This window comes from Eumetopias jubatus, unplaced genomic scaffold, assembly GCF_037043125.1.
Source record: "Eumetopias jubatus isolate StellerSeaLion01/CBP00866 unplaced genomic scaffold, mEumJub1_p1.0 scaffold_14, whole genome shotgun sequence".
Lineage (NCBI taxonomy): Eukaryota > Metazoa > Chordata > Mammalia > Carnivora > Otariidae > Eumetopias > Eumetopias jubatus.
Genome location: NW_028274820.1, coordinates 72260495 through 72279887, shown reverse-complemented (window position 1 = coordinate 72279887; position 19393 = coordinate 72260495). Strand labels below are relative to the sequence as shown.

The following is a 19393-nucleotide window of genomic DNA, read 5'->3' as shown; positions in this document are numbered from 1 at the left end:
CTTTCCCTAGGTTTATATCATTCATCTCTTTTTAATCAAATGTTTTTCTTGGACATAACTAAATTTTCTTTCAACTTTTTAAAAGTATAGCTTTAAAAATAAATAAAAGTATAGCTTTAAATGAATTTAATATACTTAAACACCAGTACATTTAAAATACGAATTTTAACTCTTCATTAAAAAGTTATAGTATAGAAATTTCATTTCGTAGTTATCCATATTTGGATTCAAGTAAAAGTGAATACGTTTCTACAGTGTAAAATTTGAAAACATCTTAAAAGTGTTAAAATCCTGAATTTTGGATGTATAACTCAGAGTACTGCAGCACTTAAATTTATTTTGGATAATGTTTATTTTATCATAGTCTAAATTCATAGGACAAATTCTAACATTTAAAATATCAGAAAATGAAATACTGCTGGTCAGTTCTCTCAAGGTGGTAAAATGAGAAGATTGGATATGTATGTTGACTGAATTTAAAAATGAATGCCCAGGGGTGGCTGGGTGGCTCAGTCCCTTAAGCAATGGACTTTTGATTTTGGCTCCAGTCATGACCTCAGGGTTGTGAGAGAGAGTCCTGGGGCTCTGCACTGGGCGTGGAGTCTACTTAGGATTCTCTCTCTCCTCTCCCTCTCCTCTCTCTCTCTCTCATTCTCTCTCTCTCTCTGAAAAAGTAAATAAATAAAAAAATTAATAAAAATTCCCAGAAAACAAAGTATTATCTTTCTGTGTAGATAATAAATTTATGATAATTTCTGATTTATATTTCATTGTAGGTATTTTATCCACGATTTCTGTTTTAATATCATTTAAAAGTTATATAATAATGCATATTTCACTCATTCAACAAATAATCCAGAGGAAAAAATGTATTTAATTTAGTTATTTTATTCATTTAATAAATAATTTTTAATGATTGTCTACTGTGTACTAGTCACATCATAGGCACTGGGAATACAGTAATCAGCCAAAATCCTTGCTCTCTTTGAGCTTACATGCTAGTGGGGGTTAGAGGCGAGAAACAATATATAAGTTAAATATATACTAGGTCAGATATAGTAAGTGCCATGACAAAAATGAAGCAAGGAAAAATAAAACGATTTTAAGTAGGGTAGACAGGATAGGCCTCACTGAAGTAATATGTATAAAAAACACGAAAAAAAAGTGAGAGAAAAGGCCTAAGAAGTCCGAAGGCCTTGAGGTACAGATTATGCTGGGATGTTTCTGAAACAGGAGACCAGCGTGGCTAGAGCAAAATATGAGGGGAAGAAGAGTGGTAGAGAATAAGATAATGAACAGCTAGATTTTGTAGGGTCTTGTAACCATTGTAAAGACATTGACTTTTATTCTGTGTGAATGAGTCATTGGGTGTTTTAAGAAAATCAACAGGATTTTATTAACCTTTTATAATGTGTCAAGAATTCTTAAGAATTAATTGCTGTGTTAAGATAGACTATAGGAAGGGGAGGGTGTAAGTAAGGAAATCAGTTAGGAAGCTAATGTAATAATCGAGGTATAAAGTTAAAGGGAAACAATTTTTTTAGAGAGTGAGAAAGTGAATGGACAGAACCATTAGTATAATAAGATTAATGCTCAAATGAGTATAATGACTCAAGAGAGGGGGAAGGGAAATGATGGTGTGTATATTGTGATTATAATGATATATAAATATGAGTTGGATGAGGGGGAGTGAAAAGGTGGTATCACCCACCAATGGATTGTGGACCCCAAGAATTGTGGAGTTGGAGAACTAAAGAAAGGAGTCAGAATAGTAGGAAATAGGATGCTTGGAATTAAAATGTTTGGTGTTTTTTTTTGTTTGGTTCTAGAGAGAAAATGGTTTTAAATCTGACTTACACAAAAAATACATTTTGTCCCTCAACCTAAGAAATGCAAAATGAGGTATACTACTGAACCAAATATTTCCCTTATAACACAGAGTAATAAATGTAATCCAGTCAGGATATTAGCACCATCACTATTGAAGACCACCATTCTTGGCTTTTAGCAGCACTGCTTTTAAAATTAGTATTCAAGGGAGGGTATTTGCTATGGTGAGCACTGTGAATTGTGCAAGACTGTTGAATCACAGATCTGTACTTCTGAAACAAATAATGCAATATATGTTAAGAAAAAAAAAGAAGAAGATAACAGGAGGGGAAGAATGAAGGGGAGTAAGTTGGAGGGGGAGACGAACCATGAGACACGATGGACTCTGAAAAACAAACTGAGGGTTCTAGAGGGGAGGGGCGTGGGGGGATGGGTGAGCCTGGTGATGGGTATTAAGGAGGGCACGTTCTGCGTGGAGCACTGGGTGTTATGCACAAACAATGAATCATGGAACACTACATCAAGAACTAATGATGTAATGTATGGTGATTAATATAACAATAAAATTTAAAAAAATAAAATTAGTATTCAAATTCACCAAGCAAGCTCTCAAACTTTATTTCTTAAATGGACTTTGATAGGTGGCATTCTCATAGGAGCTTTTGCTTATACCTTCCGTGAATAATGAATCTGCCTCACACTTCACTCTTTCTTTTTTCCTTAGATTTGTAGTTTTTATCAATAGTTACTGTATCTACACGTGTTCTGAAAGAGGTCATTTTTAGGTCAGACCGCTGAAAAGGAACATTCATAAGAATTTAGGTCTAACTGCTGAAAAAGAACAGTGGCAAAATATCATAAACTAATCTTACTATGGGAAGTAATCCACGAGGAGTTTTATAATGTCTTTGAACTTAAAACTAGCTTGAGGGAAAAGGCTTCAAAAAAATACTGAATTTTGAAACTTGATTTATCTGTAATTTTAACTTGTGTTATATATAATTCCTTTCTCTGTTGATAATTCTAAGAAGGCAGTGGTAATTTGAAAGCTAAAGTGGGCTTTAAAAAGGGTTTGACAAGTTTCTTTCCAGTTAATTATACTTACTACTTAAAACGTTATAGGAGTTTGGTATATGAGATAAGCCTTACTGACATTACCATTCTAAGATTTTATTGGCTGTTTAGCTTGAAGAATTCTACATATGATTTCCTTCAAGAAAAATAATAAAATTTGATTTGTAGTGTGAAATACTAAAAACTAGAAACAAAACACAATACAAAGGTATTTGCTTTTTCTAACTCATTGTACATACAGAGAAACACATTGTTTCCTGAACCATTTGCAAGTAAATTGCAGATAACATGACTTTCATCCCCACACATCTCCTAAGAATAAGGACATTCTTCTGCATAACCACAATATCATCATCACATTAAGATAATTAACAGTAATTTTCTCATTTCCTAAAATTTTTAGTTCAAAAATTCAGATTTTTTTTTTTATTGTCCCCAAAATGTCCTTATAATTTCTTTTTCTAAATCCCATCAGGGCCCACGCGTGGCATTTGGTGGTTACATTTCTTTAGGTTCTTGTTTTTGTTTTCTGTAATACTGAGTTTTTAGTGAAATATCAGTTAATTTTCAAAATATCCCACATTCTCTGTTTTGTGGTTCTTGGTTTCAAGATGGTTGATAGTACTGTTCAAAATATCTGTATGTCCTTACGGAATTTTTTTTTTTTTTGCTTTTCTATCAGTTACCAAGAGAGATATTTTCAAGATACCATTTTTCTCAATTTTTGTATAATAATTATTTGGCTTATCTTTTAGAGATTTAACTTTTCTTTTGAAGTTCTATTCAGTTAACCTTTTGTGAATTAAAAAGAATTATAATAATCATTTTAAAGCCCTTGTCTGCTTATTCCAATATATGTTTTACCTATATCTGCTTCTTTTGGCTGTTTTTTCTTTTGGTTATTATGGATCATTTTCCTGCTTCATTATATGTCTGGTAATTTTTAAATATATATATATATACTAACATTGTATTTTGAAGAGACTGGCATAAATATTAGTTTTCCCTAGAGAGGGCATGCTTTTTTTGATCCATCAGGGGTTAAACTGAGTTGAAGCTGGATTACATAGTTTCATTTCATCTCTGGCTTCAAATGCTTTGAGGGTGAGCCCTGTTTTAATGTATATTACAGGCACATTCCTCTAGCAAGACTCTGGGACCTTAGCCTACAGAAGACTGCAAAGAATTTTCTCTGCTTTTTAGTCCCACTTCATGCCTCTAGTGCTGCACCACTGCCTTTTTCATATTCGAAAATCAAGACCTATGGGGGGTGGGGAGGATGCAGGAATAGAACAGGGAGAACAATCGCTGCATTTGGGTTTCTTAAAGATTCCAGTCAGTCACACCATTCTAAGCAACCATTAAAAGCTCAGCTGGTTTCCCTTTAATCAGACAAAATCCCTCTACTTTGGAAGACTTGATCCTTTGCTGCCCATGTACCTTTTCACCAAAGTGCCTGTGATCTCTTCTCATCTAGGCCTTTCTTTAGTTCCTTTAGATCTTTTGTATCTTCAGCTCTCTTGATTTCTTCTTAGTACATTGTTTTTTAGATTGGATAGTTCTTTTTCCCCCTAGTAACAGCATAACCAGGGGCTTGTTGTGTTTGTCTGTATCCTAATCCAAAATTAGCTTTGTGTACTATATTTTGGATTTATTTGATTGTTTTCTCATGGAGCCATTTAACTACTTTTTCAATCTCCTTTATTTCTTATAATCTGAAATTTGGATCTAAACTATTGATTCAGGTTATATTATTTTTACCAAGATATCTATTAGGTAAAACTGCACACTTCTTACTGTATTACATTAGCAGGTTCTTATCGTCAGGTTATTCTAGCAGGAGAGATACTAAATTTTGCCATTTGCTTTAGGTTGATCCTTCCATTGTAACCTTATATTTTCCCTTTGCAATTAGCAAGTAATATGTAGAGTGACATTTTGGCTTGTGGATCAGTCCTGTCTCCTGACAATCTTTCAGCTAACAGGTTTATTTCTGTTTATTAAATAAACTGTTTCATTTGGAGTTGCAAAATGATTTTTCGAATTCTAACATTCTATGCATTTTTTGGCTTTCTGTAAATAAAAGCTTTTCTTTATGAACAGGGAATGACTACATGTTCTCCAGAAAGGCTGGGTAAAAATAAACGTACACGGATACCTAATTCTTTCTGTTTAATTAGCAATTTTCTAAATAAGAAATTGATGTAATAGTTCCAGTTGTGATGAGTAAGTTTTTTGGTTTTGGCATGTTTTTTATATTTTTGGAATATCACTATAGCCTCTTACATTGTTATTTATTCAGTCTTTCATCAGTCTTTTTTTTTTTTTGAGGGGGGAAGATGTTCAAATTATTCCATATGTAGCTGGTGGGAGCCCCTTCAAAGCTGGCTTCTGTGTTCTGACATCACCTGTGAGCACTTTCTTACTATCTAGTACAAAATGAGCCTTTACTTTTGCGGTCCAAGACTTATAATCAAACTATTTCTTCACAGGCCCTACTTTCTTTTAGTGGAAAGTGGCATTTAGAAATTAAATTAAGATCTGGGTACTAGATGTGCTGCTGAAGGACTTAGTTCTTATTATATTAATATTATAATACATTTGCTTTGTCCTACAATTTACATAAAGTAGTTTGAAAATTTCAGTGCCAGTTTTACTTTTAACAATAAACTGGATGAAGTTTAAAATTTCTTTGCAGTTGTTTTGTCTTTAGAACATATCCCACTAAACGTCAGGATCCTGTGTTTAAAAGTTACATGAAACAGTTCTTTTGTATATGATTGTATTCACTTTACTTTAATTTTTATGGGTTTTTCCCCCTATTTTAATTTGTGGGAATATAAAACACATGGTTCAAAACTCAAAACTTTATAAAAAGTTGTATTCAGAAAAGGCTCCCATCCTTTTTCTTCATTTGTTTTATCCTGGTTTTTTGGGGGGAGGGGTTTGTTTTCAGAATTAACCAAATTCACATACACATATATCCACCAGTTCTTTGTGTTCAAGTGGGACATGTTATATGCTCTGCTTTATACCTTTCTATTTTACTTAATAATATCTTATGGAGATTGTTATTTGGTATTGTATTGGTCAGGGTTCTCCAGGGAATTGGTTCCCATGTTTATGGAGGCTGACAAATCCCAAGATCTGCAGGATGAGTTGACATGCTGGATACCCCGGAGAACCAGTGGTGTAGTTCTAGTCCTGAAGCTGGCAGCCTTGAGTGAATGAATAGAAGAATGGATGTTTCGGTTTGATCTGAAGGCAGGAAAAATTCAGTGTCCCCATGCTAAGGCAGTGAGGCAGGAGTCTTTCATACTCTGGGGAGGGTCAGCCTTTTGTTCTATGCAGACCTTAAAGTGTTAGGATGAGGTCCATCCCTGTTATGAAGGACTGTCTGCTTTACTCAGTTTATTAATTTAAATGTTAATCTCATTCAGAAACATCCTCACAGAAACACTTAGAATGTTTGACCAGATATCCAGGGACCCCTTAGCCCAGTCAAGTTGACAACATAAATTAACCAATTACAAGTATATAGATAATCTTCCTCATCTTAGTCAATTATTTTCAAGTTTTTCCTGTTACAAATAGTGCTATAGTGGATAACCTTGTGCATATTCATTTTGAATTTTTGGCATTGTATCTTTGTAGATTCCTGGATGTGGAATTGCAGGGTAAAAGAGTAAATGTATCTGTGATTTTGTTAGATATTGTCAAATCACCTTAGATAGCCTTAGATAAGGTTAAATCATTTTGCAGTTCTACCAGCAAAAAACAAGAATACCTATTTCTTCACAGTCTCACCTGCCTTTTAAAGGTTCGCCAGTTTGATAGGTAGGAACTGGTATCTGTGTGGTTTTATTTCCTCTTGTGAGTGAGGTTAGTCTGTTTTCATATATTTAAAAATTATTTGCCCTTTTTTTGTGAATTATGTGTTTATGTTTTGGATACTTTTTTCCCCATTGCTTTTTGGTTCCTTTCTCTTGATTTTTTTTCATAGTTTTTTATATGATTTACAGATACATGCCCTTTTTCTTAGACCGTTTATATCTTTTGCCATGCAGGTTTTTGTTTTGCCATGTAGAATTGTTTTTACATAATGAGATATGTACCTCTTTCATTGCTTCCAGAATTCAGTTGTCTTGGAAAAGCTCTCCTGATTCCCAGACTATAAGAATTCCTAATAGCAGTTTACTCATTTACTCACTAGTTTTCTTCTAGTACTTGGATGATATCGTTTTTTTCATTTAGATCTCTGACCCGTTTGGAATTCATTCTGGTATTTGTTGGGAAATATAGATCTAACTTTTTCCCCCAAGTAATTATCCATTTCCCAAACATTATTTGTGAAAAAGTCCCCCTTTTCTACAGTGATTTGGCATGACATTTATATGCCAAGTTGGCCAACTATATGCTATAGTTGGTTCTGTTTTAGGACTTTGTTACATTTCATTGTCTCTGTCATTTAATCCATGTTATTCTATAACATCTTCCCCCTACCCCCCCCACCTGCTCTTCTTTCTCAGGGTTTTCTTGGTTCTTCTTCCTCTTCTCTCCTTTTTTTTTTAATGTATTTTAGAACCAACTGTTCTAACTAAATTTGTAAAAGTTTGTATTTTTATTGGGTTTACATTAAATTTTTTAATAACTAGAGAAAACTGACATCTTTGTAATGTTGAATCATCATGTCCATGAAAAAGATATATACCTTTCCATTTGTTCCAGTCTGTTTTTGAGTTGTTCAATAGTATTTTAAGGTTTTCTGAATACTGGTTATGTGCATTTCATGTTATATTTATTCCTAGCTATTTTATCACTTTGTTGCTGTTGTAAATGTGATCTTCCCTTCCATTATATATTCAGACAGGCTGATAGATATATATAATATACATGTATACATATAGAGAGAGAGGCTTTTGATTTTTGTGTGTTTTACATCTTGTTTTACTGAATTCTCTTACCGTTGATACCGGTTTCTGATTCTTTCGGGTTGTCTAGGTAAACTCATCTGTGAATATACAGAGTTTTCTTTCTCTCCAGTTCTTTTGACTAATACTTTTTCTGTTGTCTGTTACATAGCTGTGCCTTATTCATTTAGCAATAATGTGTGTGGTATGTCCCCATTAAAAACATTGCTGGCTTTTTGGCTGATAGATATGTATGATTTTACGGTTAGGAAGTATTCTCCAATTCCTATTTTACAGAGTGTTTTTATTAGGAATAGGTGTTGAATTTTGCTGAATGTCCTTTCAGCATCTATGGAAATGAATATGAGTTTCCTCTTTAAATTTATGAATAAAGTGAATTATATTAATGGATTTAAATTTATAGATGAAAGATTTTTTTTATTTTGTTCTACTTTTATTGCATTGTGATTGGATGATTTCATCTGTGTTGTTTTTTCTGTGGCTCTTACTGTGGTTTTCTTCATGACATAATACATGTATATGGTAATTTTTATGAATATTCCATGCATGGTTGAAAAGAAGCTATACTTTCTATTAGAGAGCAGAGTTTGTTGCGTAGATAAGATAAACTTTATTCTGCTCTTTTGGGCTTCTCTAATCTTGCCTAATACTCGTTCACTTGATTGAATCGTGTATTAAGTTTCCCTATGGTTAGTTGTGTCTATTTCTCCATGCATCTCATGGAGTTTCTGCTTTGTGAAGATGGCTGCTATGATAAATCGCACATAAATATTCATAACTATTACATCTTCTTTGGAAATTGTGGCCTTCACCATTATAAACTTTCCCTTTTTTATTCATTACCAGTCTCTTCATCAACATTTCTCAATCATCTCATGGGTGAAATTCATCTTCCAGTAAATGCTTTAAGAACAGCTTGCAACTATGATGTTTCCTGAGTTCTTACATACCAAAAGCTGTTTTTCTGTAGTTTTGTTACAAAATGCACAGCTTAGCTAGATAAAAATCCTTGACTCACACTTTCTTTCCTTCAGCTTCTGAAAATAATGTTTCTCTACTTTAATCTTATTTTGTATCCTCTTTCCACTTTCTCCCCACCCCCTCCTCCTCCTTTTCCCTTCACTCTCTGCTGAACTATTTGGGAGTCAGTTGCAGAAATCACAAGACTTTCATTCCTGAATATTTAAGGTGTATCATTGCACTTAGTTGAGGCAAATTCTCTAGCTTTCTCTCTCTCTCTTTTTTTTTTTTTGTTTCAAGTTTTTATTTAAATTCTAGTTAGTTAACATATAGTGTAATATTAGTTGCAGGAGTAGAATTTAGTGATTCATCACTTAAATTTAACACCCAGTGCTCCTCACAACAGGTGCCCTCCTTAATACCCATCACCCATTTTATTTATTTATTCATTCATTCATTCATTCATTCATTTAGAGTATAGGTTTTTTAAAACATTTATTTATTTAAAAAAATTTTTAAGTATTTATTTACTTGAGAGAGAGCAAGAGTGAGAGAGAGTACACAGAGGGAGAGGGAGAAGCCAACTCCCCACTGAGCAGAGAGCCCGACGTGGGGCTCAACCCCAGGACCCCAAGATCATGACCTGAACCGAAGGTAGATGCTTAACCAGCTGAGCCACCCAAGCACCCCATAAAGATTTATTTATTTATTTGAGAGAGAGAGAGAGAATATGTGAGCTGGGGCGGGGGGGGAGCAAGAGGGAGAGAGAGAATCCTGAAGCCAGCTTCCGGGGGCGCTGGGCTTTATCCCAGGACCTGAGCAGAAATAAAGAGTTGACTGCTTAATGGAATGAACCACCTAGATGCCCTTTTTTTTTTTTAAGATTTTATTTATTTATTTGAGACAGCGAGCATGAGTGGGGTGAGGGGCAGAAAGAGAGAGAAAAGCAGACTCTCCACTGAGCGGGGAGCCAGCCACATTAACCGACTGAGCCCACCCAGGCATCCCACCCATCACCCATTTAGCCCATCCCCCTACCCACCTTCCCTCCAGCAACCCTTAAGTTTGTTCTCTATAGTTAAGTGAAATAAGTAAGAGAATGACATACACCATATGATTTCATTCATATGTGGAATCTCTTTTTTTTTTTTGTCTTTTATGACACATTTTACAAATTTTATAGACTCTCAGTTTGGATTTGTATGGTTGTTTCTTTGTGATTAGATTTAAGTGAAGCATATTAGCAGGAATATCACATACATGATATTGTGTCCTCAGTGTATTACATCAGGAGGCACATGAGATCTGTTCTGACCTGGGGTTTTTTTCCCTTTCAAGTAAACTTTATTTTTTAGTGTGGTTTTAGGGTCACAGCAACAGTGAGCAGGAAGTACAGTTCCCTTGTACACCCTGCCCAGTATCCACCACTGCCAACATCCACCCAGAGTAATACATTTATTGTAATTGGTGAACTACATTGACACATCATTATCCTCCAAAGTCCCTAGTTTGTTTACATTAGGCTTTGCTTTTGGTGTTTTGGGTCTTGACAAATGTATACGGACAAGTATTCACCGGTATAGTATCACACAGAATAGTTTCACTGCCCTAAAATATCCTCTCTGCTCTATCTGCACATCCCTTCTTTCCCCACTCCCCTGAAACCACAGACGTTTTTACTCTTTCTATAGTTCTGCCTTTTCTAGAATGTCAACAAGTTGGAATCACCGTATATAGCCTTTTCAGATTGACATACTTCACCTAATAATATGCATTTAAGGTTCTTCAATGTCTTTTCATAGCTCAATAGCTCATTTCTTTTTAGCACCAAGTAGTAATCCATTGTTTTGATGTACCACAAGTTCTTCTTTATTCACCTACTAAAGGACACCTTGATTGCTTCCAAGTTTTGGCAATTATGAATAAAACTGCTGTAAACATCTGCAGGTTTTTGTGTGGAAGTGAGTTTTCATTTTGGGGAGCAGATATCAAGGAGTGGGATTGCTGTATTGTATGGTAAAAATATGTTTAGTTTTGTAGGAAAATGCCAAATTGTTTTCCAAAGCAACTTTAGCACTTTGTATTTCCACTAGCAATGAATGAAAGTGCTTGTTGGCCCCACATCTTTACCAGCAGTTGGTGGTTTTGATGTTCAGGATTTGGCTATGCTATTAGTGTATAGTAGTATATTGCTATTTTAATTTGCATTTCCTAATGACATATGACCTGGAGCATCTTTTCATATGCTTATTTGCTATCTGTATATCTTCTTTGGTGAGATATTCAGTTTTTTTGCTCATTTTTAAACTGGGTTGTTTGTTTTCTTATTAAGTTTTAAGAGTTCTTTATATATTTCAGATAACAGTCCTTCATCAGCTATGTCTTTGCAAGTATTTTTAATTTTAATCTTTTTAATTTTAATGAAGTTTGGCTTCTCAGTTCTTTCTTTCATGGATCTTGACTTTGGTGTTGTATCAGAAAAGTCATCGCCAAACCCAAGGTCACCTAGATTTTCTCCTAGGAAATTTATAAAACCCCTTAAAAGTTTTATAGGTTTGTATTTTACTGTGATCCATTTTGAGTTAATTGTTGTGAAGGGCATAATGTCTGTGTTTAGGTTCATTTTTTAGTATGTAGTTGTCATCCCAGCACCATTTGGTGAAAAGACTGTGTCTTTACCCCCATTGTATTGCCTTTACTCATTTATTAAAAATCACTTGAGTATATTTGTGTGGGTCTGTTGCTGAGCTCTTTTGTTCCATAGGTCTAGTTGCCCATTCTTTCACCAATACCACACTGTTCTGATCACTATAACTTACAGTGAGTTATAGGAAGTCAGATAGTGGTCAGTCCTCCAACTTTGTTGTTCTCCTTCAATATTGTATTGGCTATTCTGGGTCTTTTGCCTCTCCATATAAACTTTAAAATTGGTTTGTTGGTATCCACAAAATACTTTGCTATGATGTTGATTGGGATTATATTGAATCAGTAGATCCATTTGGGAAGAACTGACATTGTGACTGTATTGTATCTTCCTATCCATATTCATGGAATATCTCTCCATTATTTATTCCTTTTTGTTCTCAGTTTTATTTCAAATTTGAAATGTTCTCACATATCTGCAAATGCTTAATTATATGTAATTAATATTGAAATGGTAGTTTTTTTCTCTTTTATAGCTATTTTTGGTTCTGTTTCTGAGAATTTTCATTCACTGAAAAGTTTTGATTATTGTTCTCTTTCCCTCTAATACAACCTTGTCTGGTTTCTAGGTTCATTGAGCATTTCTTTTATGTATTTGTCTATTATGTTGGAGTGTCTGTAGATGGGTAGATAGGGGTTTGGGTGGCTCACTTTGTTCTTGAATTCCAAAGAACCTTGCTTAATTGCTACAAATACAAAAGTATGGTTCCCTTAATAAATATTTCCTCTTTTGGTCTGACATATGATTTTTTACTATGTGTAGATTATAACATCTCATTATCCTTAATTGCTTTATTTTTTTTCCTTTATCACCAAGCCTCCAGAGATACCTCCTTTTTTCAAGGTGCCTCTTTTCTACCCCAGAAGCAGTCTTTTCAAGGCTCTCCTTTTTGGTGACATACACTTTTTGTATATGTCTGTATAATGTCCTTTTGACCTTCCAGTGGTTAATGCTGTGGTTCACAACATCACAAATCTTCTTAATTTCCCCACTCAGAGTTGGACCCCTCTCTTGGATGGTGTATCTTAGCTGGTGTTAATCTGTTTTTTGCCACTTTTAAGACCCCATCATATCTTACCCTCTTTTATAGAGTCCTCATCTGCTCTACTTTGGGGGGCTCCAAAGCCAATTCAGTTGGCCTCTGATTTTTATTTTCCAGTTACATGTAAAATGAAGTGCTATTCTGGTTTCTAGTTACGCCATAGGTATGAACTGTATGTGCTTTTATTTGCTCCACTGAAATATCTGTATATTCTGTGGAAGATGTGTAGGAAGATTGGAATTTAGATGGCTGCTATTTTATGAGAATCTGGAATTCTAGCCCTTTAAGTATTTTGCTGCCAAGTTTCTAGATAACTATGATGTTGAACCATATAAAATTGCAATTTTTGTAATTCAAGAATTCTTGAATATCAGCAATTGTATGTAGTGCTGCCCAATAGAAAGGTAAGAAAGCTCTTTACTCTTTACTCTTGTGTTTCATGCCTTAGTGAAATGTTATATATTGTAGAGGCATTATTTTTAGTATTCATTCTAAGGTTATAAAGGCTACATTTTTTATCAGCTTTACTGAGGTTTAGTTATATACAATAAAATGCACCCATTCTAGCCTACAATTCAGTGGATATAGACAATTGTTTACACTTCTATAACCACCACCACTGTCAAGATACAGAATATTTCCATCACATTAAAAAGCTCCATTCTACACTTTTGAAATTAGCCCCACCCCAGGGAATCTGTAAGTGGTTTCTGTCATTAGATTAGATGTCTAAGGACTACATCTTTAAATCAGCCTTTGAGCCTTGCCAGATCTGAAGCTTGCTTATCACTCCAGTGTCACCTAGTTACCTACCCCCCACACGCTATATTTGTGTTGGCCTCAGGGCATTTTTACTTGTGAGTCCATCCATCCGTTTTCTGCTCAGCACTTTACATTTCACATAACCTTGAATGGATGTCCACCTCTGCAGGATCCATGATGCTTTTTATTTTCTGTGCCTTTACTCATGCTATTCTCTGGCTAGGAAAGCACTTACCTCCCAAACTAACATTCTTCCTTGCCTGATTTATTCCTAGTCATATGTTTAAAGTCAGCATATATCACTGATTGGGTTGTTTATCAATTATATTTTATCTTTATCAATTTTATTTTCTTTATTGTTGCATAATTGTCTCTTTCACTAATCTGAACTCCTTGAGGACAGCAATGACTTATTGAATTTGTTTTCACATCACAGATGTGCCTGGCACCTGGGGGCTCTCTATTCTTAATACTTGATTTATGATGAATGGGTTTCACCTCCTATATACAAGAATTAAAAACTAAATCTACATAGGAAAAATTAAAGAAGTCTTTTTTTTTTTTAAAGAAGTCTTAATAGTAGTTACTTAGAAAAGCTAAAGTTGAACAAATAGCATCCTGTGTGAGGAGAGATGGGCATTGTTCCCTTAGACCATAGTTCTGCTTGCAGAAACCAGTTTTAAGTTAATGCTTCAATTCTTCTCTTGCCATGTGTTTCTGGAAATTCACCAAGCCATGTCTATGGAGAAAAATAGTCTAGCTTTGTTCAAAATATGAGCTCTATGTACAAATAATGTGTTTTAAGGATATAAAAAGAAAATTTGTTTAGATTCCATTTTCCTACACTTCAAGTAGCTTTGATAATTATATCAGTTGTTTTCACGTGTGTATCTCCTCTCACAGTGTAAGCTCAAGGGCCAGAGCTAGGTCTCATTAGTCTTTTTTTTTTTTTTTTTTTACCTTAAGATTCCTTTCTTTAATAGCTAATAAATATTTGAGTCAATTCTGTGGTTCATGTTTGTTGTCCTATTACATACCCAGGCATGGTACCCTACTATTACTCACTCTTAAATTGTATTAGGTATGAAGAAAATTGTTTCTAAGGTTATGTCAATCATCAGTTTCTGATTCTGGAGAGCAACCTGATCTGTTCTAAACTATGAGCTTAAAATGATACATCTTCAAAAAAATCTTCATTTTAATAGTGTAAGAATTGGGACAAGCAGGAATGATCTCTTGATGGATAAGAATAATTTCTAGGTGTTAAAAAACCACTCTTACATTTCAAACTTTTGTTCTTTGAACGTTTACCTGTATGATACAGTACCGTTTTTACTTGAACTAGATTTTTTTTCCCTTCTCTCAGATCAAATAAGAAGATTAATGATTCTTAATATGTTGACATCCTGACTTTGTTTTCATAAACCAGCAGGGATCTAAGAAACAACTATTAGGATATCTGTCTACCACCAGCTAAGCTGGCTCAGAATTAACTGGGACTGTTCTTTTTTTATGCTGTCACTGAATAGCAGAGTTATCTAAGCTTTTCTGGAGGAACTTACGTTTTAGTTAAGAATACAGTTCAGCAAAACATACAGGCACATCTGTACCCCTGAAAACATACCTTTTTTTTTTTTTTTTAAGAGCGAGCACACAAGTGGGAGGGACAGAGGGAGAGGCGGGGGGAGAGAGAGAGAGAGAGAGAGAATGCAAAGCAGACTCTGTGCTGAGCGTGGAGCCTGACACAGGGCCGATCTCACAACCCTAAGATCACCACTGAGCTAAAACCAAGTCAGACACTGAACCAACAGTGCCACCCAGGTGCTCCAACATACTTTTTATTTATTAAATATAATCTATGATTATGCTTTGTTGTATAGTAGTTAAAAGTGCTACAGGGTGCTCAAACTTACCTCTATGTGACATTTTCAAAGTAAGAATTTATAATTGAAAGTTTCCCATTTTGATTAATACAGGCTACTGTTTTTCCACTTTATATTTATACCTAGTGTTTTAAAATATAATTTCATTTTGCCTTGTAGTGTATGCAGAGAGTATTTCCAAAATGGTGGGAAGAGAAAAGCACTTGAAAAAGATGAAAAAAGAGCTGTACTCGCCACTAAGACCACTCCAGCCTTAAATACCCACGAGTCTTCTAAACTTGAAGGTCATTTAACCAACCTCAGCTTTACAAACCCTGAATTTATAACTGAGTAAGTATACTTTTTCTAATCCAATTACTAACATCATCCTAGATAGCTGTATTAATAATGTAAAATAGTGTAATGATTTACCACAAGTAGTGCGTCGTTTGCGTGCTCCCCTGATAATAGAGTAGGCTGAAAAACACAGATTTATAATATTACAAGGTAGAAAACTAGCATAAAATTTTAAAGGATATCTGGAAAACTAATGGTTCTGTAATAGATTGTGTTCAGGAAAAATGAGAAAGAATAGTTTCTTAAATGTTGTAATAATTACTCTTATGGGAATACAAAGAATCAAAATAACAAAGTCCATTTTAAACTGTTTAAAGTTGGTATCCACTAATTAAAAAATCACAAGGAATAATGGAAGATTTTTAATGGAACCAATTGCCATTATTTTATTGTTTGATACGAAAATCTGTCTACTAGTAATATATGTATGCATAGGCACAAATTTTATTTATTTAGTAAGTACATGGATATTTTTCCAGTTTTATTGAGATACAACACTGTGTAAGTTTAAGGTATACCACATGACTTGATATATGTAAATATTGTGAAATGATTACAAGTTTGGTTAACATCCATCACCTCACAGTTATAATTTTTTTCTTGTGGTGAGAACTTTTAAGATCCATTCTTTTAGCAACTTTGAAACATACAATTGTTGTTAACTAAAGTCATCATGGTGTATCTTTCATCCCCTTAACTTATCTTCTAACTGGAAGTTTGTATCTTTCACCCAATTTCTCTATTCCAGCCCTACCACCACCTCTGGCAACCACAGTCACATCTCTGTTTCTGAGTTTAGTTTTTCTTAGATTCCATATATAAGTATTTGTCTTAGATTGTCTTTCTCTGACTTACTTCACTTAGCATAATGGCCTCAAGGTCCATGCATGTTATAACAAAGCAGGATTTCATTCTTTCTTATGGATGAATAGTATTTCGTTGTGTGTGTGTGTGTGTGTGTGTGTGTGTGTAAAAGCATGTAAGTAAATATTATAATCTAAAGAATAGTAGTATTAAAATTGCGTATATACATTAGTACCAGAATAGATTCGTAGTATCAAATAATACTTTATTAATCTCTTGAAAATGCTAAACTTGAATAATTCTAGAAACATTCTTGATAGACACTGAAAGCTAAACATGAAAATAAAATTTATTAGCCTCTTAACAATTTAAATTTGTAGATATCGAACATAGCATTACCTCTGGTTACTTTTGATTTTACACCATGTTGAAAATAGTATCTAATCAGTTGTAAGTAATTTCATTTAAAAATTAATTGACATACCTTTGATTAGTTCAGCAGGAAAGGATAAGGCATCTTTATCTTTATTCAAAAATTACTACAAAGCTTACAAAGCATAGTGACTTACTGAACATCCTGTAACTCAGGTGTTATGAACATTCTTGAGTATTTTTTAAATGATGACAATATAAAAATATAGTTACACTGCTATCAAAGACAGGTACATATGGAAAATATCATGTAGTTCTTTTTTATAGTCTCTTTTGTTGAGATTACGTCGAATTTCTATATAGTTCTTTTTTATAGTCTGTTGTTGAGATTACCTTATTTGTTGAATCATTGTCATCATATTTTCCTTTAATTCTCTGAACATGTTTTCTTTTAATTCTTGGAACATTTTTATAATAGCTAATTTGAAGTCTTTGTTAAATCCAACCTTTGAGCTCTCAGTCATTTTTTATTTACTGCTGTTTTTCTTGAGTATGGACCACACTTTCCTATTTTTGTTTTTATGTCTCATAATTTCTTTGTTAAAAGCCACCTAATATATTTTTGATAATATATTGTGGAAACTCTCATTTTGGATTTTTCTCCAAGGAGGATGGTGGTGGTCGTTTTTTAGTAATTTGCTTGGGCTTAATCTGTGGGATTTGCCTTCCTTGCAGTTTGTATGGTGTTGTTATTTTTAGTTTTTAGGCTTGTTTTCCTAGAGTCTGTCTGCATAGCTTAGTGGTCAGTGAGAGCACAGGTTGTTCTCAAATATCTCAAGCAAGATAGACTTCCACCCTCTGCCAGTGGGTATGTGTTGATTGGGGAGTGCTTTTAAAACTTAGGCAGTTTTCCAGTCTGCCTCACCATTTACTTTTCACCAGGCCCTCTTGGAGCTCCTCTGCATGTTCACTTAGCCTCCAGGTCATTCAAGACTATGTGGAGACCTTACGTAGCTTCTATAAGGGGCTTTCTCATTTCCAGGATTTTTCTGGTTAAATTTCTTACTAATTCTCCAGTCTGCAGCTGAGCTTAGCCCAACCAAAGCTGCAACGTCAGGGTAGCATAGCTGCTGACTTTCTCTTGTTTGCTTTCTGCTTTTACTGATAATGCTCTATGTGGGTTTTTTACCCTTTGCTCCAAATCAAGTTAGCCCCTTCTAGCAGTGAAGCTGCTGTTTTTCATCCCTGTCCTTGAAGAACTTCCATACCAACTGAGCAAGGGGTGAGGGTGATAAGAGTGGCTTTAGGCAAATAGATCCTCACTGTTCTTACCTTAGGACCAGCTTGTTTTCATGAATAAACACTTCTCAAATTGTTTGCCTTTGTTTGAGTTCCAAAATGATGGGTTTTGCTTATTGTGTCCAGTTTTATAGTTGTTTCTTAAGAAGTGCATTTGCCAACCCTACCCTGCCAGAGTCAAGAAAAGAGAATCTCAAGCAGACTCCATGGTGAGCGCAGAGCCCGAGGCGGTGCTTGATCTCAAGACCCTGAGATCATCACCTGAGCAGAAACCAAGAGTCTGCTGCTTAACTGACTGTACCACCCAGCCGCCCCTCCGGTTTAGTTTTATTATTTTTTAAAGATTTTATTTATTTATTTGACAGAGAAAGACACAGCGAGAGAGGGAACACAAGCAGGGGGAGTGGGAGAGGGAGAAGCAGGCTTCCCGTGGAGCAGGGAGCCCAATGTGGGACTCGATCCCAGGACCCTGGGATCATGACCTGAGCCAAAGGCAGCCGCTCAATGACTGAGCCACCCAGGTGCCCCTCCGGTTTAGCTTTAAAGGAGAAAAATTAGTTTTGGTTTTAAGTATTTAAAAGAAAGTATCCAAATATGATTGTTATAGGTCAGGATTTACTTAGTATTGAAATTAAACATTGAAATGAGTTATTCAACATGGCTAGGTTTAGATTTTCTTCATTCTAAAAACTCTAGACTCCTTCATATACCATCTGGCCCCAACACATGTATGTAGACATTATTCCTCCTGCTTTTCCTGCCGTTTTTGCAGCCTTTATTCTAGTCATATGGAACTATTTAAATTCCCCTAGTGGTACATGCTTGGTCTCACTTTCTGGCAGTTGTAAGTACAACATGTCCTCTTTCCGATAAACTATTGCTGTATTATATTAGGCTATATTTGAAGCATCTCCCTTTCCAGAATTTAACTTGAACTTCCCAAAAGAATTGATACTCTTTGACACCAATATTAAACCTTTTTATAAATAACTCTATTATAGTATTTATAATATTGTATGAAAACCACTATTGAGTATTTTTATGACTACAAATGAAATAAGATCACAGTGTAAAAAATTTGCATGTAAAGACGACTGTGGATGTAGAAAAACTGCTCAGTCCCCATTAAATTTAGACACATTTCTTTCCAGTCTTTTTAATGGGCATTGTTTTTTACACAATTAGAGACCATGTAGTATAACGAATTTTGTAAACTGCTCTTCCCATGCTGTAAAAACACTCATTCTGCATTATAGTTCATCACAAAACCCACCAGTGTATGTGTCTGACTATAAAGTGGTTCTGAATACAAAGTAATACTCAGTTTGCCCAGAGAGAATCATCTCCTCTCTCTCTCAGACAGGTAGATGAAATAACCAGGAGTCAGATGTTTATT

At 34.7% G+C, this 19393-nt stretch overlaps 1 protein-coding gene across 1 annotated transcript in view; it reads left to right on the top strand.

Moving 5' to 3' along the window:
• SAMTOR (S-adenosylmethionine sensor upstream of mTORC1) overlaps window positions 1-19393 on the top strand; it is a 94214-nt gene that overhangs the window by 17046 nt on the left and 57775 nt on the right. The window contains exon 3 of the mRNA XM_028104959.2: window positions 15346-15516. Coding sequence (XP_027960760.1) covers window positions 15346-15516 — 171 coding nt within the window. The remainder of the gene's footprint in view (window positions 1-15345; window positions 15517-19393) is intronic.